We start from the raw sequence: 23,196 nt of genomic DNA on the forward strand, positions 1-23,196 counted from the left end.
GCCGCGGGCGCGTCCCTCCGTCCCTGAGGCGGGACCAGCGCTGAGGGCGCGGGACGCGGAGGCGGCCGCGGATCGCTTTAGAGCGCGGCTGCAGCGCGGGCAGGTACCGCGGGCGCGGGGCTGGGCGAGGGTGAAGGGCGGCCTCGGCTTCCCCACGCGCGGGGGGGGACAAAAGCCGCGGCTTGGGTGGGTTTTGGTAGGGCCGGTCCCTGGCTTCTGGGTCTTCCCCTCCCTGAGGGGGAAACCAGGCTGGGATGGGAGCAGGTGCAGGCTTGGGAGGTAAAGGAAAATGAGCTCTGTAAAGAAAATTCAGCTGATGCGTGGTCCTGACTTGGTGGCTGCTGGTGGTGGAGCTTTCAAGGGGTGAAAATTTCAGTTCTTCCAATGGGTTTTGCTGGCTCTCAACCGAGAGCTTGGAGGAAGCATGAGGATGTTATTTTGATGCTGGAGATCAGTTCAGTGTCAAACTAGACAAATTCAAGCAAAATTAAGTTTTGGAATTTAAAATGAAAGAGCAGCACAAAAATACCTCTTTTTCTGTCATCATAACATTGTTGTAGTAAAACTTTTGTATTTGCTTTAGGGTGGATTTATGATTTATTTATTAAATGCAGCTTTAGAAGATGCTTTGGTGCTTTTTATTCCAAGGTTTATCTCTTGCAAGCAACAACCTGTGAGAGACAATGCACTGATGTTGAGTGTCCAACATTAAACCAAAACTGGCATTTGCCTGCTTGAACTTCCCTAAATTATTATGGGGGGAGAGATCAAAGTTTGCATTAATGGACTTGACTGATACGCGTGAGAATTATGTTCTAAGTAGGGTGCAATATTTGTTAAATACAGTGAGATTTCTGCAGTGATCTCGATGTATTTTATAACTTGAATTTGATAACAGGCAGGAGAAGGCATTTTACATGCAGAAGTATTTTCCGGTATATTGAGAGCAACTCACGGGAGTCATTTGAAAATTAAAATTTGATGCTTGACATCCGGAGGAGATGGAGCGTATCTTATGCATAAGTGCTTTTGGCTCTTTCGGTTTCAGATGCTCTCAGATGTGTTGCTAAGAGATTAAAATCAAAGTCGTGGGTGCTTTTTGTTTAACTGAAAAGACCTGGCTAAATCTGCCCCCCTGGAGCTTTGTATCCAAACTACCAGAATTGCAGGAGCATCTTCTTGTATCCAAGAACGGCTGGATAACTACAGGACTGAAAATCACATATTTGCCTTTTGTGAGAACTTGGATGTGCTCAGACCTGCTCTCTCCGTGTTTTTCATGGTTATTCAAAAGCTGATGAATGTTGGCATTTTCTGGAAACCTGTTATCATGGGCAGCTAACAGCAGCTTAATGAACCTTAAACTGGTTCTGTGGGACAGGCTGCCCAGGGAAGTGGTGGAGTCACCATCCCTGGAAGTGTTCAAAAAACATGTAGGTGAGGTGCTTAAGGACATGGTTTAGTGGTGGACTGGGCAGTGCTGGGTTAGTGGTTGGATCTTAAAGGTCTTTCTCACCCTAAATAACTCTGATTCTATGCTGTAAAACAGTAAAAATGTACTGAAAATGCTGCATGGGATTACCCAGCTCTTACAGGTTTTAATTAGTACCTGTCTTTTTAGTCTCTACTGTTTCTGCCTAGGCCTTGTTGAGGACAGACAAACATGCTTGTTGTTAGCTCCTGGTTGTATTCTTGAGGTGGCTTGGAAGATGGGAACATCATCTGTGGCATTATGGGATGCTGGCAGTGCTTGGCTGTAGCCCTCCCTGGGATGAGACCCCATGTCAGAACTGTCCTGCCCCAGCTCCCAGACTAGCCCTTCACACAACCCTTTGAGCTCACAGGAAAAGAGATTTCCATTCCCCTTGCTGTTTTCTCTGTTTGAAGGGCTGCATGAATTAGCAACAACAACATTGTTCCAGGTTCTCGTTTTTCACATTTTTCTTCTGGAATCTGATTATAATAGAAAGGGATTTTTACCTCTAAAATGAGAACTTTCTTCCAAGAGTTCAGATTCCTGTTGTTGTTATGCAACTCTCGACATGGCAGTTTTACTTTGTCGTTGTTTTTAGTGTACATATTGCTCTTCCTGTCCAAAAACACTGTGTTCTTATCCTGGAGTATCTTTCATAGTCTAGATTAAGACTTGGTGAGTCCTGGAAGGGAAACTGGTGAAATTGTCAATTATTTAAAATTCTTAATTTTTTTCTTTTTTTTTTCCCCTTTCGTTTCTTTTTTTTCCCTTTTTTTTTTTTTTTTTTTTTTTTTTTTTTGGTCCAGTGAGGTTTCATGAGTCAAACTGGCTTGTTGGGAGTTTCTTTTGAAGATGTACATGTTGGTTGAAAAACGCACAAATTCCCATCTTCACCTAAAGAGGTCACCTGGCATCCGATCCTGGTCTCTCTGTGTTGGTAAGACCACAGCATTCATTTCAGAGCTTGCTTTAAGGGAAGAGAGGGTCACAATAAACCCCTGAAAGAGCCCCTAGTGAAATGCCTGCCTTCCAGGCATTTTCCTTCCCAGAGGAGGAATGATTGTGCTTTGAGCTCTTCCTTTCTCATAGCCACTAAATGAGTCTGAAGCCTCAGCATGGCAGTTTCACTGTGAGACTTTCAATCTTATCTGGAGAACCTCAGAAGCTCATGGATGGAATTTTAAGAGACTCCTGAAAGATCAAGAACAGAAGGTTTATGTGTCATGCAGCAATAGAAATGTGAAGCTTCTGAAGGGGCTGTTAGGTTGAGAAGCATCTCAATTTTCAGGAGTGGAAAACTGCAGTGTGGCCATGCTGGGGTTGGATGCTGTGTGTGGTTGGTGCTGAGCTCCTAAGGACACTGGATGAAATGGGAAGTCCCAGAGGATATTCTGAAAGGCATCTTTATAAACACTGCTGAATATGCAGGAAAAATCAACTTGTTAGGACTGTACCAAGAGAGCTGCTGGGGAAAATCTGGTCTATCCTGCTTTCCAGCTGAGCAGATCCCACTGCAGTAACACCACGTTGTCATTGCTTTCAGGGATGTTGTTGAGAAGATCTTTGCAGTTGCAGCAGCCTCTGGGGCATGGGACACTCTTCAGCTGCTTTCTCCTCCCTGAGAGAAAAGAGCTGGCAGTTTCTTACACAACTTTACTGCAAAAGTTGTCTTTTGGCTCCACAGAGCACTTAAAGGGGAAAATAACCATTGCAAGGTTTGTGTGAGCACTCCAAGTTGTACTGTGCTGAGAGTAGTATGTGTGGTGTAAGTATGGTGTCATGGTTAGATTGAGTCCCTCTGAGGTTCTGTTCCCAGTTATGTCACAAAATTTTCATTTCTGACCCAGCCCCTCTGGTTTTAATGCCTTTGCAGAATGGGAGTTTTTTTAAAACAGAGAGGAAAAAAAATAACTTGACTTTCATATAGTGATCTATGTTGCAATCACGTTTGTCCTGTTTTTGAAAAGTGATATTTTTCATCAGGGAAATATTTTTGAGCTGCTTATTTGTCATAATTCTCTCCTCTTTCCTCCTAGGAATAGCATCCATAGGTTTGGCTGCTGCTTATTATAGTGCAGGTAATGGCCTATCACTTTTTTGGGTTTCTTTCCTGTTAATCCGTTTTTCATGCTGATGAATCACCTGCAGCTTCTGTCTGACCCTTCAAAGGCAGTGGAGGTTCCTCTCCCACTTTGTGGTGTGAATATTAAAAGCAATAATAACTGTTGCCTCTATGGCTTACTGTGCTTTAGTGCTCTATTTCTTACTCAGCCTCCTTTTCAATTTGCAAGTATTTTTAATAATGATACTGGTACTCTGTGGCATTTTGTACTTCCAATGTTTTATAAATGTGATTAGCTGGTCCTCGCAGCTCTCCTGGGAAGACATGTAATGATTATTTGACACCATAATGAAATGATTACTTTGCCTGTGGTGGAAGTTCTCTGTTTCTCTGGAAACTGTCAAATCATCACTAGCAGAGATTACTCATCCAAGCACCTTTAGGGATGAGACAGCTTCTGCTGCTTCCTCCCCCTGCAGTACAGCAGACTGCACCAAATGCCAGCTGTCTTTCCATCCATGGGATTTGTCCTGGAAGCTGCCCTGTGATTCTTGTGCTGCATCCTGTTAACATCAAATGTTAAAACTTAGTGGTGTGTAGGAATGTGCTACCAATATAACCCACGTATTTTTATTTAAAGAGCAAAATGCAGTGAAAGCTGCTTCAGCCACCAGCTAAATCAGCCTTGTTTTTCTTAAGATGTTGCAACAAAGTTTTCTGAAATCCCAGGACAGCTCTACTGTGCCTTTGGTTAAAAGCCTGAGTGAGCAAATTATTCAGGCTGTGACATGTAAACATTTCCAGGACATGAAATGCAAATGTTTGTTTGTCAAGAGGACCAACTGCTTCCTTTTATGCAGAAACATGTTTGCTTTATTGTATTTTCATTATCCCTATCCTTGTCCTCTGCAGCACAAATATTTGGTGTTTGACAGCAGGTTGGCAGTTTTGTGGATGCCTTTTAAGATGTCTTTGCTTGTACAGAAGAGAAAGATGTGATGTTACAACCTTGCCAATAATACATATGCTTATAATTCTGTATGGTTTGAAGCCCAGCATGAATGAAGTCTCTGAAAAGTGTGCAGACTTTCTGTATTTTCATCCTGGGAAAGAGCTGTAAAATAAGTTGTAGTACAACTAAAGGCAAGAATGTTCCATCAGAGAAACCTTTCCTCCTTTTGTTGCTTTTAAAGGGAGCGTGTTGCTTTCAGGATTGTTTGAATACCAAAGAAGGGGGGAAAAAAGCTAAGTTTGTGCATTTTTTGCATTGTTCAGACAGCTTGGCATGGAAGCTCTTCTACATGGCTGGGTGTTTCTTTGTGGCAGCCCAGAATCTGGAGCAGTGGGAGGTAAGATGCTGAACTCAGGAAATGAGGGTCTGTGAGCAGGAAGCAGTTGGCAGATGCTGATTCCAGCAGCTTGCTCAGTCCAAACAGACAAGTTATGCCTTTGGTTTTGAGGAAGCCCTCTGGGTTGCTATACTGGGACTAGAATTAGGCCAATAATTACTTGATTACACAAGCATAAAAATGTGAAGCTAAACATATGGGTATTTTTAAGTGGAGACTTGGCCCAAAATGTTTTCTTCTATAAAAGAGGTAGGATGACCAGGACATTCAGCTGCAGCACATGATTTTGAACTTAGCCTTCAAGCTAATGACAGCACAACCACTAAATAAGGGAGCTCTCAGCTTCCAGGCTGCTCAGCTGTTTTCCTCTGGTTTAGAATTAGAATTGTGTGGATGTTGATTTGAGAGCAGTAAGCCACCTTGTCACCCTGCTGACCTGAGTTGTGTTAGAATGAGCAACTCACCTAAAGAGAAGGAGATCCTCTTTTCATTGATTAATATGAAATATCCCATTTCATTAATATCCCATATCATTAATATCCATTTTATTGGGATATTTGAGGTCTGTGTAAGCCTGGCCCATAGAGCACAGCACTGGAATATCAAATTCACCAGAAGTGAAAATTATAGGAGTTACAAGTTGGTTTTTGAATTTGATTCCAGGCAAAGTTTTTATTACATGAGGAATGTGGCAAGAGGCACAATGAATCCACTTTTAACTCCCTTCTAGAAGTCACACAAGAGATATGGTAACATTTCTGTTAAAATCAAGAGCAAGATTGTGATTTTCATGGCCTAGTAATAGAGGAATGTCTCTGAGCTAGCTGTGTATTTTTCTATTACCAAGAATATTTTCCCATAGAACTATTTTTATTTTACTTTGAAACATAGCTAGTGATGGTGTTTTCAATAAAATATTAATTCTTATTTTTCAATTTTACAGGAAGCTGTATTTGACAAGAACAAGGGAACAATCTGCCTAAAAACATTCAACCTCTACAAAAAAATACTGACCTTGTCAAAAGGAGGCAATGAACAAGGTGAGAAAGCAGCATCTGTGGTAGAAAATGTGCTGAGCAGCAGAAGAGATGGCTGTGTGCCCATTTAATAGCTTCTCTGGAGTTCTGTACTCAAATTAAGTCACATCTGCTTCCAGATCTGCTTTGTTCCCAAGCAGCAGATGTAACAATCTGCCTCTCTGGGCCCAAATGCTTTTTCTCAGTGTGCTGAATGCATCTTGTTAATTATTTTAATCCAAGGTAAGTAGGCCTACACGTTGCTTTCCATAATAATCTTAGCCATTCCTTTGGGATGTTAATGTGTTTACCTTGCCCTTGGCTAGCCTGCTTGGCAGCTGGGACTGGTGGAAAAACTTCAGTTTTGGATCTAGAGGCTGAGATTCCTGTAATCTCATCTGCTTTGGGGAGCAGGCAAAGGTTTACATACCATATGCAAGTAGCATGTTCCATCCTGCAGGTAGAGAATAGGCATTTAAAGCAGCCTGTTCAGGGGGCTCAGTTTAATGCAGGGTCTGATGGCCTTTGGGCTTCCTGATGGATTAACAAAATTTGCAGTATGGTCTGTGAGTTGCTTGAGTCATGGTGGTGAGTTGGTAGCTCTATTGCAAACTAGGATGTTTTATTCTGTTGCAAAAGTAGGATATTGTTCCATGTCAGAGTTTTTGTTCTACTTCCTGATGTAAATAGAACCAGCTCTCAGTAAGCTCAGAAGAGCGGCCAAATTCAGAATGACCTTAAGCTGAACTTGTTTTTAAAGAGTTCATTTTGGAGATGGAAGATAAAAGATGTGGAGAGAAGGCTGTTTAATGTTTCTGAGCTTTCCTTTAGGATACATGTTTACAATAGAGAGCTGAAGTTGTCTCTTCCTCTATGATATATCTGGTTTAGGTACCATTCATGTGAGCATACAGAGATCAGCAGGTGCTCTGAGCAATTAAATATTTCAGTATTAGTTCAGTCTCAGTAAACTGAACAGCTGTTTGCCTATTCCATACAGAAAAATAGTTAAAACTGCCATTAAAGCAAGTGGAAACATAAGTAATACTGGGTTACTCCCCAGTGCCTGGCTGGCTGTATCTTTTTCCTTAGGGCCTGTCCCAGCTACAGTGTGCTGCAGTCACACCCTGTGCATGTTTCCTTTGCCTGAGCAGCTCAGCAGCTGTTTTGATACCTCAGGTTTTAGCTTTTATATTTTTCAGATTCTGTGCTGCTTTAGTGTGTATTTCTGAGCTTCATATGAGGGGATGGTGAGCTCTCTGCACAGAGTAGGGAGACAAAACAATTCCTTCTCTAGCTGGGGACCAAGGACAAGTGATCCAAATCTCAGGCCCAAGAGCATCAACAGTAGATTGAAGAGAGAAAAACAAGAAGGATGAGACTTCATCACCTAAAGCTGGAAGTGGACAATTAACTGCAATATGCAAATGGAGCAGAACTTATAAAAGTGAGAGACCCTGTGAGCGCTCGTGCATTTTGGGACCATTTTGGTTCATCTTGGGTGCAGCCCTGGCTGGGCTCTTGTGCTGCCCAAGGTGGATCCATTGAGAGGAGATCCTTGGAATAATCCCTGCTTTATTCTTTAGCTCCATCTAGCCTCTGCTCGAGGCCAGCCTTCACAAGGCACCAGTTTGCTGCTGCAGGACTGCCCTGGCTGTGAGGGATCACAGCAGTGGTGCCCAGGAGCAGGGTCCCTGTCACGCTGTCACTGTGTCACCAGTGGCAGTGCTGAGGGTTTGCAGTCATGCTGACACTGCCTGTTCTGCCCGTCTTTGCAGTGGTGGCCGTGCTGAACGAGATCCGTGATGTGAACGTGGAGGAGGAGGCCGTGCGCTATTTCGGCAAGGGTTACCTGGTCGTGCTGCGCTTCGTCACCGGATTCTCACACCCGCTCACCCAGAGTGCAGTGCTGGGCTGCAGAAGGTGCAGTGGGGACTTTGTAAAATTAGAACGTGTAAGGTGGGAAATGCCAATCATGGGGGTCAATAATTGCCAGCTATTATTGATGCCTCTGAGTTTAGTTTTTTGATTTTTCACATTCTGTGCTGCTTTAGTATGTGGCTCTGGGCTTCATATTAGGGGATGGTGAGCTCTCTGCACAGAGCAGGGAGACAAAACAATTCCTTTTCTAGCTGGGACCAAGGACAAATGATCCAAACCTCAGGCCCAAGAGCATAAACAGTATGCACTGAAGAGAGAAAAACAAGAAGGATGGGACTGCATGGGCTAAAGCTGGAATTGGACAATGAACTCCAATGTGCAAATGGAGCAGAACTGAACAAAGACACTGTGAGCAGTTGTGCATTTTGTGGCCATTTTAGTTCATCTTGGGTGCAGCCCCGGCTGGGCTCTTGTGCTGCCCAAGGTGGATCCATGGAGGAGATCCTTTTAATAAATTCCTGCTTTATTCTTTAGCTCTGTCTGACCTCTGCTCTAGGGCAGCCTGCACAAGGCATCATTATAACTAAGCTCTGTTTTTCACTTGCTGTTATGACCTTGTGTTACTCAGTTTAACCTTTTAAACCCCATAATGTTTTCATTTGCAGACACTTGGCTAACACCATCTGTCAGGATCATGTTTAGATATCTAAGATCCCTTTAGTGCTGCATTTCTGATGGAGTTGCCTTCCTGAGCTATGCAGTGGCAGAGGGGATTATTTCTACTTTGCAAACATTTGGTGTATTAGTTAACAGAAGATTTATATTAAGCATTGATAATAAGGAGCCTTGCAGCAGGGACTGGGAAAGGACTCATTTGTTCTGATGTGGAGGGAATAGCTTGGTGTGGCATGCTGTCAGCCATACCCTCTATGCCCATATGATTTTCCCTCTAGGCAGTTATTCTCAGGAATTAGCATGCCTGCTCTTCTCTTGTCAGCATTACAGTTCCACTAACTCTTCCATTGTTTCTTCTTTTCCACAGTGATGTGGAAGCAGTTGCCAAACTCATTACGAGTTTTCTGGAACTGGACAGAGTAGAGACCCCACAAGATTTCTCCCAGAGCAGTGAAACAGAGGCAAGTGATGCAGATGAACCACAGGTTAAATACTGATAGTCGTTGTGAACTGAAGCAAGCAGAGGCTTTCACACATCTGGAAGATATTCTGATTGTTCTTCAGAAAAGGAAACCCCTCACAACCTTGACCTGGGCATTTCTCAACGTGTGCATTTACAATGGGTGGAATCTGTCATAGTTTAGTGCTAAACTGCTTCAAGACCCTGCATGTGGACACTGCTGGCTTTTGAACTCTTGTCACCTCATCAAACTTGTCTAGGAATAGTTATTTATTAATGAATTGGTTTGAAATAATTGCTTTTCCATTAATGAAGATACAGATGTGAACTTCTGCTTACTGCAAACATTTGCTGCAGGTACAGTATATGCAATGTAGAAGAGTTGAATTTGTAACTCATAACACAATGCTTTGAGTTTTCCCCTTTAATATATGCAATTAGGAGATGCAGAGTAGTGGCACTTTTATGTTCTCTACTACTGACCTGCCACTGGATATCTGTGGAAATTGAAGTCTGAGTGCCTCTCTTGGAATTTTAAACATCAGGTTGATCAACTTGTAACGGTGTCTTAACTTATCTCAGACTCACCAAGGAGCCATAAATAGCAAAGGAAAAATGATCATGATGAAATGTCTTTGGGATGTTCTACCTTAATCCTGTTCTGCTTCACTTCTGGGCAGGACAGAGCAATCTTTTTCTAGACCTCAATGTTTACCATTTAAACTGTGTATTTAGAAAGGAAGCAGGGACATGTATAACAAACATGATGTCAAACATGGTGGTAGCTTAGAGTTGTTGAGTATTTCCTCACTTGAAATGATACCGAAGTGCTAAATAATAACTTTTTTTAAGGTAGGTAGCATAGACTCAATGTCTGACTTGTACCTGTGTTTTACTCCAGGTGTGTGGTGTCCTCTGTTCTGACCAATGGTTTCACAAATAGTTAAAATATAAATTTTTTCAAGGTATTTCTAAAGTAAAAGCTACCTCTGTTAGTCAACATATTCTGTCTAGAACTAGAACTCCATCATTCTTACATTAATATGTCAGTACAAGAAAAAATTGTAAAAAGCTGCAGGTTCCTTCAGCATGCTACAGCTGCTTGTACTAAAGTTCACTAGGTTTTATTTAGGAATCTTACGGTCTTCAGACCTGATTTGGAAAATACTTTTACACAGTTACATCTAGGAGATCTGAAGAGGGTACGAGGTAACTGTGTTGTCTGCTTTCACGGTTGGCCAGCAGCAAATGTCTCCTGGCAGCAGTTTCTTCAGGATTTAAAAGAGCTTGTGTTCTTGTTTCCAATCACTCTACCTCTACAGAGGGAAGGCTCTGAAAAGTTTTTGGTAGAAGGCACATCACACATGTTGAGCACATGTTCCAGTTTGGTCTGAAGCTGAGCACCTGCTCATCAAAGATTTCCCTTCCAGCTGCTCAGACCCAGGATGTGAGCAGAGGCAGAGCCCGGTGCTGTCAGTGGAAGGTACTCACACTGCAGCAGGGACATGGCTGTTGATGTAGCTTGCCTGCAGCACAGAACTAGTTCTGTTTCCTTTAAATAAGATAAAAAACTTGTAATCATGTCAGGCATCTGTACAGACCTCTGCCAGTACACGTTCCTGAAAGTCCTCTGAGTTGTTGGGGTGATCATGGGGCTTTTGGTGCCTACCCCACACCACTGGAACTGGGAAGCTGCTGTGTATGAATGTGGAAAAAGTAGGTTGCAGGCAATTAGCTAAATTTGCCTTTATTCTCCAGCACAGCTGTAGGCTAAGCATAATCATCAAACCTGTTTAAAAAATGTTGCAGGGTGTAACACTTTACGTAGAGTTCCTCATTTAAATCCACTGTAATGTATACCCCAGGTGATGCTCATTTTAGAGAGAGGAGAATTAGATTGGGGATTTGGAGAACTCTTTTCTCCCCCACAGTGTAAAATGAGAACGGTGAGTGTTCTAAGGACTTCCAGTAGGAAGTGCTGTCCTAGAGTGTGTAATGGTACAGTGTAACACAAGGGCTCAGCTGGTGGTAGCTGCTGCGTTGTGTCAAGGATATTCAGAGGGCGTTCATGGTGTGCACTGCAGTTACTCTGAGCCTGTGGAGTGGACCATGGATAAACCAAACTAAACTACCTGCCTTTGGTCTCAGCCCTGCTGGCTTTGATTTGTGTTCCCATGAGAGCTGACATTCCATGGAAGACATAAACCACACTGTAGTTCCCCAGTTAAAAATCAGCTTTTGAGAGGTACATCTATTGGTCTGACCCTGCACTGCATCCTGTGTCCTGCTTCTGCTGAGCTGTAGTGTGTCCAGCTTGCTGTGCATTCATGGTGTTAGTCATGTCTCCACTTACAGACTATGCAATGTCTTAGACAAAGACTAAAACAATGTAAGGAAAACTGAAAAGCTATAGAAAGGGGAATGACCTTTAGTGAGGTACAGTGTAACTTGAAATACATCCTGTGGGACTAACTTGCATGTTGGGTTGATGTCAGTGATCACCTCTTTAGAGGTGTTTTCCAGTATCCTCCTCATTGGGCAGGAAAGGGATGGCTGCTGCCGTCACGGTGTGTCTAGGAAGAATATTTTTGACTCCTCAGCCTTTCCCTTGGAGCAGCTGGTGCCATCCTCTCTTGTGCCACTTCCATTTTGCATTTGGCAGCTGTCACTGTACCAACAAGTTCGGTTTCAGTGGGAACCTGTGTTCTGTAGTCTGAGATAACAGGATGGGACCCTGAGGGCATTCTGGCAGGCTGTGGGTGCTGCCTGTGGGGATGTGTCAGGCACTGCTGGCTGATCCACCCAGGAGCTTCCTGTGGCACTGATCCATCTGAGCCTGCCAGTGGGACACTGCACCAGTGTTAGCACAGGCTGATGGGGTTTTCTCTTGTGTTTCTCTTGATCCACATGTGGAGCTTCTTGCCCTCGAAAACTTTATCATTTTTAGCTGGAAGACGTGGCCAGATGCAGTGCAGTAAGTGTGTGCATGTACAATGAACCTGCAATTGCTGTTCTCATGGATTTGGTTATGGCAATGCCTGTGCACTCCTCAGCAATAGGATCAGCTTGCAGAACTGTGGAAAGCAGATGCAGCTCAGGTCAGGGTCCACTCTTCTCTCTTTGGACGAGTCCTCTCTCATCCTCCTTTTCTGCCACTTCTCACCATTCTGCTGAAGGCTCTCCTGGATGGTTTTGGGCCCAGCAAAGTCAAAGGCCCACTAAACAGAGCCTTACACGTGCCTGCTGTGAAGTGACTTGGACTTAAAGGAATGACGTGAAAGACTCGTTTTGGTTAGGAAATTAGGTTCTCCTAGGAGACTCTTACAGATGTGGATGGTAACTCGTGCATCTCAGGCTGCCTGGAGACTTGTGCCTGGACAGCTGTAGTTTGCATGACTTATCAATGATTTTAAAAGCTGCATAGCAGACCTTAGATTAGCTCTAACACCCTTGACCCCTAAACCAAGCCTTCCGTCCTGTCCTTCACTGTAACTGTATGCTGAGTTCCACTTACAGGTGCTTCAGCTCATGCTTGAGCAGCACAGTGGCAGTTCCATGCATGGCTGTGGTGGGATGGGATTGGGGCTGTGGCTGCTGCAGTGAGCAAAAGCCAGAGTGCATCTGTGCAGAGGCAGAGCACTGCTTTGTGTAACCTTTGTGTAACCTCCTATTTCAGTATTCACAATGAAATAGCCCATACCTGGCATCAATTGTGCAGGTCTCAAAGAAAATCCAAATATTTATAGCTGAGATCTGACTCTTGGGCTGTATTTATGAAGTTACACAGATACCAAAACCTCAGCTGGCTCACATAATAAATAAAGAGTGCTAGTTCTGCCAGTGTCATAGATGGCTGGGAGGCAAAAATACTTCTGGAAATGTTTGGAAATTGCCTTTTTTTTTAACTTTAAGATTGCGAGTAGAATTTCAGCAAGGCCTTGTTGTATTGTCTTTTTTTAAAAAAAACGTTCATTGATAAAATCAACTTTGATAACTTGTTTTGCATTGCTGTAGTATTTTGTATTGTTTTTAATTAAAATTATTAAAATATTAATGGCTGTCTAAATGATTACTGGGAACAGATCTACTGAAGGAGTTAATGAGGGGGAGGACAGAATAGAACAAGCCCAAATACCTGCTTAGAAATAACCCTGCTGACACGCTTGCAGCAGTCCAGCTTTTATTTCCATATAAGCTGATAGATTCAACTCTGTTGGTGAATATTTTTTCATTTTCCCTCCTTCAAACCAAACCAATGTGCTACACACACACAAAAAGCAACACCCTTCTACAAACACTTTGAGTATCAAAGGTTTTATTCAAGTAAAATAAGTTAAGATCTTGTTTAGTTCAAGCTATGTGACAGGTATACGTAGCAATTGTTTCTTTTTAGATAAAGATCTGTGTGTGGACCTAGTTACTGAGGCTCTCCTTGAGTCACTTGAAGCTTGTCTTATGCTGTAGTTTTACTTTTTGTATGTTTTGTTCCAAGAAAATTTCAATACCAGTGCTTCAAAAAAAAAAAATTAAAGGAGTAAATGAAGCACAAAAATAAATACTTTGAATATTCATGCTGGAGTAACAGGCTTAACTACCATACTTCTGAGTTATTTCCATTTAGTGGAGAATTGGGATAATCACCAAAAGTCCCCAAAATATATTTCTATACATTATGACAAGTTTGACATTAAAGCAGAATCAACCAGGATTTTTTCCTTATATTTAGTAGCTTTAGTCATGGCTCAAAGTGGGACAAACCTGGAAAGTGCAGGTTGCAGTTTCAGGTTGCACACAGCTAAAGAGATGCCTCAGTGAGTGGGGTGGTGCTTTTCTGTGGGGTGGGACTAGGCTGAGCTTAGGGGGTGCTGTGGCAGAAAGTGAAGCAGCCCCATGTGTTAAGGCATTTTCCCTCCAAGCCCAGGAGCTCCCTCTTGCTCCTGATCCCTCTTGATGGAGTGGTAGGACACAACTCAGAGCACAGCTGACAGGTTGTGGTGCAGAACATAATGACCCAAACATTTTTAATGTATCCTAAATATTAGGGTAGAACTTTCCCAGGTCGTTGTTATGTACGAGTCTGTTGCTACAAATCCTGAATTTGGAAGAAACTGGGTTTTTCTCCTGCCTTGTAGGAGAGTGAGCTGTGACTCACTCCTGCATTCTGTTATGCAAGGCCAGCAAACCTGACCTACAGGCAGGTGAATTAAGGCTCAGCATGTGTTAAGACAGGAAAATTGAGTTGAAGTGTTTTATGCTAATAAATTCCTTCATGCCTTCAGGTCACTTTTGTTTAACCATAGTTCATGCTCTCTCAAGATGACAAACTCCAGCTCAAGGGCCAGCCAACACTAGCCGTGTTTTCCCAGGGAGTGAGTCAGACTAATTGAAATGCCCTTAATTTTGTGCTCTTATTGCTTCCTCTAAATCATCCAGCACCTGCTGCAGCTTCTGGAGGCTGGGGTGGACATTCTCCTCCATCCATTCCTCTATAGCACACCTGTGGAAAACTTGCTCCATGGCTGCTTGCAGGTCTTGCACCACAGCATTCCACTTGGAGAAGAGGCTGAGCAGAAGTGAGAAGGAAGAAACAATGACATTTGCAGGTGAGCTCTGCCTCAGGGGAGGGTTGGCTTACTGGCCTTTGGGAGGGAGTACTGTCCTTAAAACCACTTTACAGGAAAAGAAGCATCTATTACAAGAGCCCAAAGGACTTGATTTTGTTCAGATGGCAAAAGCTTGATGCCTTTTCTGTTTAAGCTCCATTGATCTTGGCACTTTCCTCATGCAAAGACTTCTAAAGTACAAAAATGTGAGCTCAAAAAAACACTACACACATTTTAAGTGTAACTGAAACCCACTGTGAGACTTGTTGGGAATTTCAATCTGGGTTTTATCAGAAAGAATAGATGAGACTGGATATTCACCTTATCACAGGAAAAAAAAAAAAGTGTAAATGAACCTTTTAGCATGAATTGGCAAAATGTCTAGGACAAGTTCTGAAAAGCCCATGGTGGCAGGGAGCAAGGGGAAGGGCCTGGCTTTATTCCAAGCCCTGCCTGCAATCTGGCCCAAGGTGAGCTCTTACACCGAGGGCAACCACTGCTTGAGGTGCAGCAGGGCTCTACAGGAGAGGCTTTTGGAGACCAATTTTGTACTTGTTCTCAAAGAATTCATTCAACAGAAGGCAAAGGTAAAATTAGAATCATAGAATGGTTTGTGTTGGAAGGGAACTGTGAAGATCATCTAGTTCCAACCCAAACATGTTGTATAAAAACATATTATGGATACTTTGATTCTCACTGATGTTTCTGAGGTAATTATAGAAAGAGGTAAGGGCTCACAATTCTCTGTACCTGAGTGCCCAAAATATATCAGACTTTATTTCCCCTGTAGTGCAAAACAAGTGCTGTTACCTGAGTGCATCTGGCTGGAAGTGGTGCATTACAATAGGATGAATTATCTTCCTTTTCCTGTGGTAGGGGCTGAACCAGCCTGTGACATACCTGAAAATGGATGTTGGTGGGAGCAGTGATGAAACAGCAGCACCATCTGTTTGTCACTGCCAGGGAGGCTTTAGCTGGACTCCTGCACAGAGATGATGCTTAAGGAGTGAGTTTATTTCAGTCTATAGATCTTTGGAATTAGCTTGTGAAACTCGATTACCTGATCATCTGCTGCAGTATTAAGTTTTATTTCAAGCTCCCTTCTTTTGTAACTACACCATCCAAAATTTTCATTTTAACTTTAAATAGCAGTAAAATGTAATTAAGGAAAGAACTATATGCTTCAAATAAGGCAGCATACAGTATTTAGGAACTTTCCTAAAGTATTTTAAATTTTGATGTAATTATTATGTTCTGCCTAGGTGTCAGTGACACCTGAAATGCAGAGCTTGAATTTAAATCACTTTTCTGGAGTTGTGCCCCACTTTGAGATGATACAGTTCTAACACTCCTGCAGCCAGGCAGAGAATCAACAGAAACCTCATTACCTGTTCCTTTCGAGAAGTTCATCCACTGATGACTTGAGGTGGAAACTGATTTGTGTCACAAGGGTGAGGATATTGCTCCCAGGAAATGTCCCCAGACTTGGGCTGTCCAAAGAGGATCTGTTAGTTTCTGAACTTACCACACAAGGAGAAGCACCTGAATTCTGCAGCTGGAATGTTACCTCATGAAAGTATCAATTTCCAGGTTAGGCATTCCCAGGAGATTTTCCACGTTTTCTTTAATCTTTTCAGAATAGCCACCTGGCAGAAGACAGTGGAAATGAGTAAAGGAGCCTAAGGAACCAAAATGTTCATACAAGAGAGGTTTTCTGGAGTATTCTGCCTTGGCTTAGTGGTTCCCCTTTGGCGAAGAATTTTTTAAAAGGTAAAATGGAAATAAAAGAAGGAAAAAACACTTGTGGCTGGGAGAAGGAGCTCAGTGTCTTTCACACAGTTGTCTTGTGCAAGGTGAGCACTTCCTAGCTCTGAACTTTCTGTTCAGGGTGCTGAATATTTCTAGTGCCTTAATTAAAAATCAGTGGATTGTGGGGGTTTATTTTGAAAATAAGAAAAATATTGTTGGCAACTGCCTGTAAAGAAAGCAGAAACTACAGGAGGTATTTTACCAGACAGTGTCCTCCCTATACCCATTTTAAGAAAAACAATTAGTTAAAACAACTTTTACACATGAACACATTCTAAATCTAAACTAATTTAGGCTCATTTATATGTCACTATTGTTTTAAGTAAGTTTGAAAAGCAATTCCACATCTTAAATTTATTTTTTAATATAAGCATGAAGTTTTGGACCATTTGTGTGTTAGATCACAATAAACAAAGAGGATACAGTGGCTGTTTTTAAATACTTAGGCCAAAAGGCTTCTCTGCTCCCATACTGCAAATTGTAATTTATTGTTTATAATTCAGGCTATGATCAATTCAGCAGACCATCTCAAAATATAACAAGCCTGTGGCAATCTTAGGGAAAGGTCACTTCACTCCTGTGCTAGGCATTATCTGAGAGAGAATAAAGTTGTCATTGTACCATTCTTTAGTGCCTGCAGACACACGGCCAGGGATGGAATTCCCACAGGGAGAAGCTCACACAAAACAGAGAAGTGATCATACCTACATAAGAAAACAACCATTAATTACACATTTTACTGTTAGAGTAGATTAAACAAGTGGGAAGTTTTAATATGTCAATCACTAAAAATCAAAGAGCTTTAGAAACATCAGTTTCTGTCTCAGAGAAGAGATCACTTATCTCTGAAGCGTGAAGTATTCCTGTTTTACTAGTAAGAACAGATGAAAACCAGATTCTCTACTTGAGGCAAATTAGGGTCAGAAATTGGACACCAACTCTCTGGTATTCCCTAAGACCTCCTGACTGCATAAAGATGTTTTACTCCTTCATTACATTAACAAGTTCTCATCTCTTATGTGATTTCATTGTTTTTGAGTTCCCATCAGACACTCAGATAGACACACCATGCATGAACTACAGTGTCTATGAGCAGTTCAAGGTGGCACAAAATCCATTCAAGCCTTCCAACCCAATCTGCTGGTGGTGGTGTCCCCAAAGCCATTGTTCCTGTACAGCTGCCTGCAACTCTGAAATCCACCCTTCATAGTCTGGGGGCAATGCCCAGCAGTGCCAGACAGGAAGAATTGCAGGGTGGCAAAGTTCCCTTCTAATCCTTCCCTGTACCTCTAAGGCAGCTTTTGGGTGGAAGTTTGCTTATGTGTGACCCTTGGAAGCACCCAGAGGCCGTTCCTCACCTCTGCCAGCCGGTCAGCGCGATACCTTCGAGGACATCAGCAGGGCTCCTGCTGGCCACCTGCAGCCACTCCAGCTGGTTCCTGAGGTGGTGCCCAATCAGTGTTAGAGACTGATTCACTCCCGTGGCTCCCTTGAAGGCACTTGCAAACCACACCTTGGAGAAGCCGCACCTGCGGTACTTCTCTATGAGCTGCACTGCAGGGAAACACAAAGGGACACGCACAGGATGAGCTTTCTCCAGTTTCAGCCCTGACTGCAATGCTGCAGTGAAGGGAACCCAGCTCCAAATCCAACAGGCTGCTGAGCCTTTTCAGGCTTGGAGCATCAGCAAGGAGGGGAGATTTGACACCCCCTCTGAGCAGCCTTTTGAGTGGCTGTCCTCCTATTTTCATGTGTCAGTCACTGTACTCCACTCCCTTGTGTTGCTACCACGCTAAGAGCTGTGAGATTGTAACGAGCATGCACAACATCTGACAGCTGATTGTTCTGGCAACAAAGAAATATTTGCATGAATGTTACATGCCTGACAGGAGCCTTTAGGAGCTTCCCTCTGAATTCTATAGATGTATGAATCCTTGCAGCTTCTTTTGCAGAGCTGTTCAATAGAGTTATGTGCTGCTACTGGTGTTAATGCAAGGAGAATTACTGTAACAGTGCTTGTGGAAAACCTCTGAATCTCCTATCAGTGATTCCATAGCTCTGCTGAAAAGAATTAAGCAGCCTACAATGCAAGTCATTCATAGGGGAAACGTAAATAGAAAAAGAAAGTAAGTAATAGCAGTTATGATGTAAAATCAAACAAGGGCTGTCTTTATGCTATTAAGGCAATAAAAAACAATTCAACAAAACCAGAATGTTTTGGTGTCCACCTAAGGCAGGATTTAATGACAGAATTTTGCTTTGGCTATTTTGCTTCCACACAGCTCAGCAGAGAAGTACAAACCTTTGCCCACCACGTCGATGTCTGCTGCGTAGTCCCAGATCATGGGCTGCACCAGCTGTGGGACCCCAGACTCTGAAAGGAACAGAGCTCCTCTAAATCACGGAAAACAGCTGCTTAAATGAGAATTCAGTACAGGTTACTGGTGCAGCAGCATGTGACCACAACTATGGCTTGTCACTTACAGCTGAAGTGCCCCATGGCATTTTCAGCCTGGCCAGGATTTGGCACATGCCCAGGGCCACTGTCCTCAGGCATGGTGAAACCATTGATATGGAGGAGCAGTGACAAGTTTTCAGAGATCCCATTCACCCCAAGCCCACCTCATTCTTAGCTCCTTGCATCTCTCTGTGTACCAGCTGGATTCCACTGGCACAGCCACAAGAGGAGATTTAGCTAAATTCAAATGTAACATTTACCCTTTCACTTACAGAGTGCCTGGGCTATGTTTGCACAAAACATAGCTTTTCAAGTACAACTAAAGATGCAAATTTAGCTTTAACTCCTTTTATAATTAACTCCTCAGCTAGTTTTAAACATGTGAAACTGATCCCTAGAGAAACTGCAGTAAATTGTGCAGAAATTCAGTATTTTAACTCCATCACATTTTAATTTGTTCATTCTGTTATTGTGGCAGTAGAGCACACTAGATGCTGTACTGTTCTTGTGGAAACTCCACATGCATTTTGGGGGATTATTTCCCATTATCAAAGCCTTGAATAGGTCAGTCACTGTTGGATGAGCTGCACAGCTCTTCCTGGTACCATCTAAATCTGTTTACAGCAGCCATGTAAGGTGACTCTGAAAATGCTCAAACTCCATCTGTGCTCAGACTACTCCAATTTTAGCAGTGCTTTGATATTTTTCCACAAACAAGACTTGTGATGTCAAGGTCTTGGAGCTACCCCACAATTCAGTATCAAAGTCCTCACGATGTGCACTGTGATCGCAAAGATGCTCACAGGGCTGCAGCTTCTCTGTGTGAGTTTGCACCACTTGGGATCAGATCACCCTCACATCAGAAGGTGATGAGAGGCACAGAGATTTAGACTTGGACCACAGATGTTAAGAGGCTGTTGTTTTGTTTTAATGTTGGCTGTTTTAATGTATAAGGAAAGTAGAATTGATGGCAGCCACTGCAGGGTGAGCATTTTGTGATGGAAAACTAAAGTGTTCAGACTGGCCCACGCTCACACAGGGACTCTGTGACAGCCAAGGACTGAGGGCTTCTGTTCTCTAGTCAAACAAACCACATCTCAGCTCTTGCCAGATTTGTTGTTTTCATTGATTCAGCTGCCAACCAATCTATTTTACCTGTGCAAAGCTGCCTCACCCCGTGGCTGGTCACACACCTGCCAGTGTTTCCTCGCTCATGCCCCTGAGCATGTCGTCCCACACGATGGGTGTCACCATGGGGTAAGACCAGGCCAAACAAGTGGCAACTGCTTTTATGTGGGATAAGCACAGCTTCTCTGGAGTGTTGTTTTGCTGCTGCAGCCACTGCTTTGACTCCTCTCCTTCACCAAGGTAGTAGACCTGAAACACCAAGCAAATCATCCTGACTTCTTGTATAGAAATAGAGAAAGTGAGGGAGACAATATTCAAAACCTTTGTCCAGATGTGACCCCCTGAGTGGACACGTTCAAAAGCACCTCTCAGTGCTGAAGACACTGCAAGCATTTCCATCAGTCTGCAGGAGACTGTGGCCATGATTACATGCATCACTTGAGGGAATTTTCCTACAGAAACTAAAATATCTATCTGCCCTATTTGCCTTTGGGGTGTTTGTCCTTGGAAGTAGCTCTCACCACATTTATTCACTTCAAATCCAGCAACCCATCAGGACCTGAGGTAGATAAAATGGGGTTCCTATCTTGGGGAAGATCATCCAAATGTGAGTCTAGAAATAACCTGGGGCCATGTCCAAGGGTGGCCCAGCATACTTAGTCCCGTGCAGAGAGTGAATTAAAATTTGCTGGTTTAGAGCAGATTTTATTTATTCTACCTAAGTAGTATTTTACTTTATAACAGCTCCCTGTCTATCCTTCCCACCAGTTTCAACACAACAGGATACAAAATGCTAAACTAATATCAGTACAGTTAAGTGGTCAGAATGAATTCCAGGAATCTGTGTGGCATCAGGGTGGTTTTAAGAAACTATGAGAAAGAAAAACTTGAGTCTTCTCAAGGAGACAAACTACCAAGGCAAAAAACCCAACACTTCCAACCACAGAAGGGTTTACTTGAGTAACTTGCCCAGAACAATGAGCCAATGTCTTACACCAAACTTACAGGATTCCTAGTGAACAGCTCTAATTGATATCTCACTACAAACACTCACTTGACCTAAACCCAAATGCTGTTAGCTTTAAGAAGCTGCTTTCAATACTTTGATATTACACTCATATCTATGGAAATGACAACCTGTGCTACTGGAATCATTTATTGTCAAACAGACTTTTCTACACTGGCTCGAGTGGTGTTTTCTGTTCCCAAAATCCCACCTAAACACGGCCTGGGCACCACTGAAATGCAGAAGCCTCAGCCCTTGGTATCATTCCTCAAAAGAAAAGAAACATTCCCAGCTCAAGAGAAGTCCCACCTCATCACATCCGATGTGAAACCACTGCAAGTCCTCGTGCAGGGCCATGACCTGGTCAATCATGGCTTTGACCAGTGCCAGCGACTCCTCCTTGTGCGGGTTCAGGGCGTTGGGCAGCGCCTTCACCTCCCGCAGATGGGCGAACTCCCTGTGCTTCAGCACAAACTGCAAGGGAAACGGGAGCTCGGGGACAGCTGCCACACCAGGGGACAGCAGCATCCTCCTGTCCCCAAGGCTCTGAGGGCAGGTGTCCTGCTAAACCCGGGGTTTGGCTTGGCTGAGCCCCAGGGACAGGCTGGGGGCACAGCTGCTGCTCCACGCTGCTGGGGGGTCTCTGACCACGAAGTACCTCACGGGGTGGGTGAAGGAAACGGGGAGGTCACTGCAGTGTGACCCTGATGTCAAATCCTGCAGCTGGTAGAGCTGGGTAACCAGAGCACCGGGACTTGGATTGGAAATTTCCAGCAGAGAATTCCAGAATGGGTCAGGCTGGAAAAGAGCACAGTGGCTCCTCTGGTCCCACCTCCTTGCTCCAGCGGGGCCATCCCAGAGCACAGGGCACAGGGTTGTGTCCAGAGGGCTCTGGAATATCTGCAGTGAGGGAGACTCCACACCCTCTCTGGACAACCTGCTCAGGGCTTGGTCACTGCACAGGGAAGGAGTTCTTCCTCACGTCCAGGTGGAACTTCCTGGCCGTGCTTTCTGCCCAGAACCGGACGCACTGCTCCAGATGTCAGCAGAGCTGAGCAGAGGGGCAGGATCACTCCCTGCCCTGCTGCCAATGCTCTTCCTACTGCAGCCCGAGACCCCCCCAGCCTTGCTGTCCCCCCGGGCACTGCTGGCTCCGCACAGCCGCTCTGGCCCAGCCCAGCACGCCCAGCTCACCTCCATGTGCCCGAAGCTCTGCACCAGCGGCACCACGTCCAGGCCCTGCGCCCGCGCCCGGCTCAGCAGCGCCCGGAGCTCCTCGGGGCTGCGGGAGAGCCGCCCGTCAGTGCCCGCTGGGCACGGCCCGGGGCACCCGCGGGCACCCGGAGCTGCCTGCGGGGTACGTGGCGCTACCTGTAGGCGTGGGGGGCCTGCAGCAGCTCCAGCGGCCCCGTGTACGGGAAGGTGTCCTCATATTCCAGCAGCAGCCCGGTGGCACCCAGGGCGCGGAGCAGCGGCAGCACCTGAGGGAGGGAGGGAGGGAGGGGACACTGGGGAGGCAGCTGGGCTGTGACCAGCGCCACCACCCTGCGCCCCTGTCACCTGCACAGGTATATCCCTCACCTGAGCCCGCTAGATCCTTCACCCATACCAGATACATCCTTCACCTAGCCCGGTACATCCCTCAACGGAGCGCAATACATCCTTCACCTGTGCCAAGGCCATCCTTCACCTTCATATGGGACATCCTCCATACCAGGTGCACCCCTCACCTGATCCCAACACATCCCTTACCTGTGCCAGATACATCCCTCACCTACACCAGGTTCACCCCTCACCTAACTCCAGGCACATCCCTCACCTACACCAGGTTCACCCCTCACCTGCTCCAGGTTCACCCCTCACCTGCTCCCGGCACATCCCTCACCTCCCTCAGGTTCATCCCTCACCTCCCCCAGGTTCACCCCTCACCTGCTCCAGGTTCACCCCTCACCTACACCAGGTTCACCCCTCACCTGCTCCAGGTTCACCCCTCACCTGCTCCCGGCACATCCCTCACCTCGCTCAGGTTCATCCCTCACCTCCCCCAGGTTCACCCCTCACCTGCTCCAGGTACTGCACGCGCGGCGCGGCGCCCTTCAGGTCCAGGTGCACTAGGCGCCGCCACATGCTCTGGCCTCGATTACTTTAGCCTGTCGCCCCGGCGCCCCTGCACACCCCGCCCGGCCGCGCCCCGCTGTCCCTGCCCTGCTGTCCCGGTGTGCCGTTGTCCCTCTGTCCCTCTGTCCCCCTGTCCCGGTGCCGCCCCTCCGCCGCT

The 23,196-nt window shown here is 44.8% G+C and overlaps 2 protein-coding genes across 7 annotated transcripts; one reads left to right on the plus strand and one right to left on the minus strand.

Annotated features, from left to right (window-relative positions):
* On the plus strand, positions 1 to 14,436 carry LOC128797874 (cytochrome b-245 chaperone 1). 3 transcript variants are annotated; one of them, XR_008434263.1, is made up of 8 exons: positions 1 to 103; positions 2,281 to 2,411; positions 3,511 to 3,552; positions 4,812 to 4,885; positions 5,829 to 5,925; positions 7,680 to 7,824; positions 8,034 to 8,190; positions 8,825 to 8,904. XR_008434263.1 is itself a non-coding variant. In XM_053960792.1 (7 exons), the coding sequence occupies exons 2-7, from the start codon at positions 2,327 to 2,329 to the stop codon at positions 8,952 to 8,954; spliced, it is 573 nt and encodes a 190-aa protein (XP_053816767.1). In that variant the 5' UTR covers positions 4 to 103; positions 2,281 to 2,326; the 3' UTR covers positions 8,955 to 12,971. The 3 variants fall into 3 exon arrangements, 1 of the variants encoding a protein (XP_053816767.1); XR_008434262.1 differs by lacking the exon at positions 8,034 to 8,190 and adding an exon at positions 14,351 to 14,436 and having other exon boundaries at positions 4 to 103; positions 8,825 to 9,274; XM_053960792.1 differs by lacking the exon at positions 8,034 to 8,190 and having other exon boundaries at positions 4 to 103; positions 8,825 to 12,971.
* On the minus strand, positions 13,031 to 23,142 carry HEXD (hexosaminidase D). 4 transcript variants are annotated; one of them, XM_053960780.1, is made up of 12 exons: positions 22,983 to 23,142; positions 22,293 to 22,402; positions 22,116 to 22,203; positions 21,231 to 21,395; positions 19,981 to 20,164; positions 18,632 to 18,703; positions 17,688 to 17,883; positions 16,951 to 17,033; positions 16,088 to 16,166; positions 15,909 to 16,010; positions 15,331 to 15,420; positions 13,031 to 14,480 (listed from the first exon to the last, which is right to left on the minus strand). In XM_053960780.1, exons 1-12 carry the CDS (start codon positions 23,046 to 23,048, stop codon positions 14,312 to 14,314), a joined length of 1,404 nt encoding a protein of 467 aa, XP_053816755.1. In that variant the 5' UTR covers positions 23,049 to 23,142; the 3' UTR covers positions 13,031 to 14,311. The 4 variants fall into 4 exon arrangements, with proteins under 4 accessions (XP_053816755.1, XP_053816757.1, XP_053816752.1 ...); XM_053960782.1 differs by lacking the exon at positions 15,331 to 15,420 and adding an exon at positions 15,421 to 15,502; XM_053960777.1 differs by having other exon boundaries at positions 15,331 to 15,502.
* Positions 23,143 to 23,196: the final 54 nt, after the last annotated feature.

The sequence above is a fragment of the Vidua chalybeata genome, chromosome 19 (assembly GCF_026979565.1).
Source record: "Vidua chalybeata isolate OUT-0048 chromosome 19, bVidCha1 merged haplotype, whole genome shotgun sequence".
NCBI classification, from domain to species: Eukaryota; Metazoa; Chordata; class Aves; order Passeriformes; family Viduidae; genus Vidua; species Vidua chalybeata.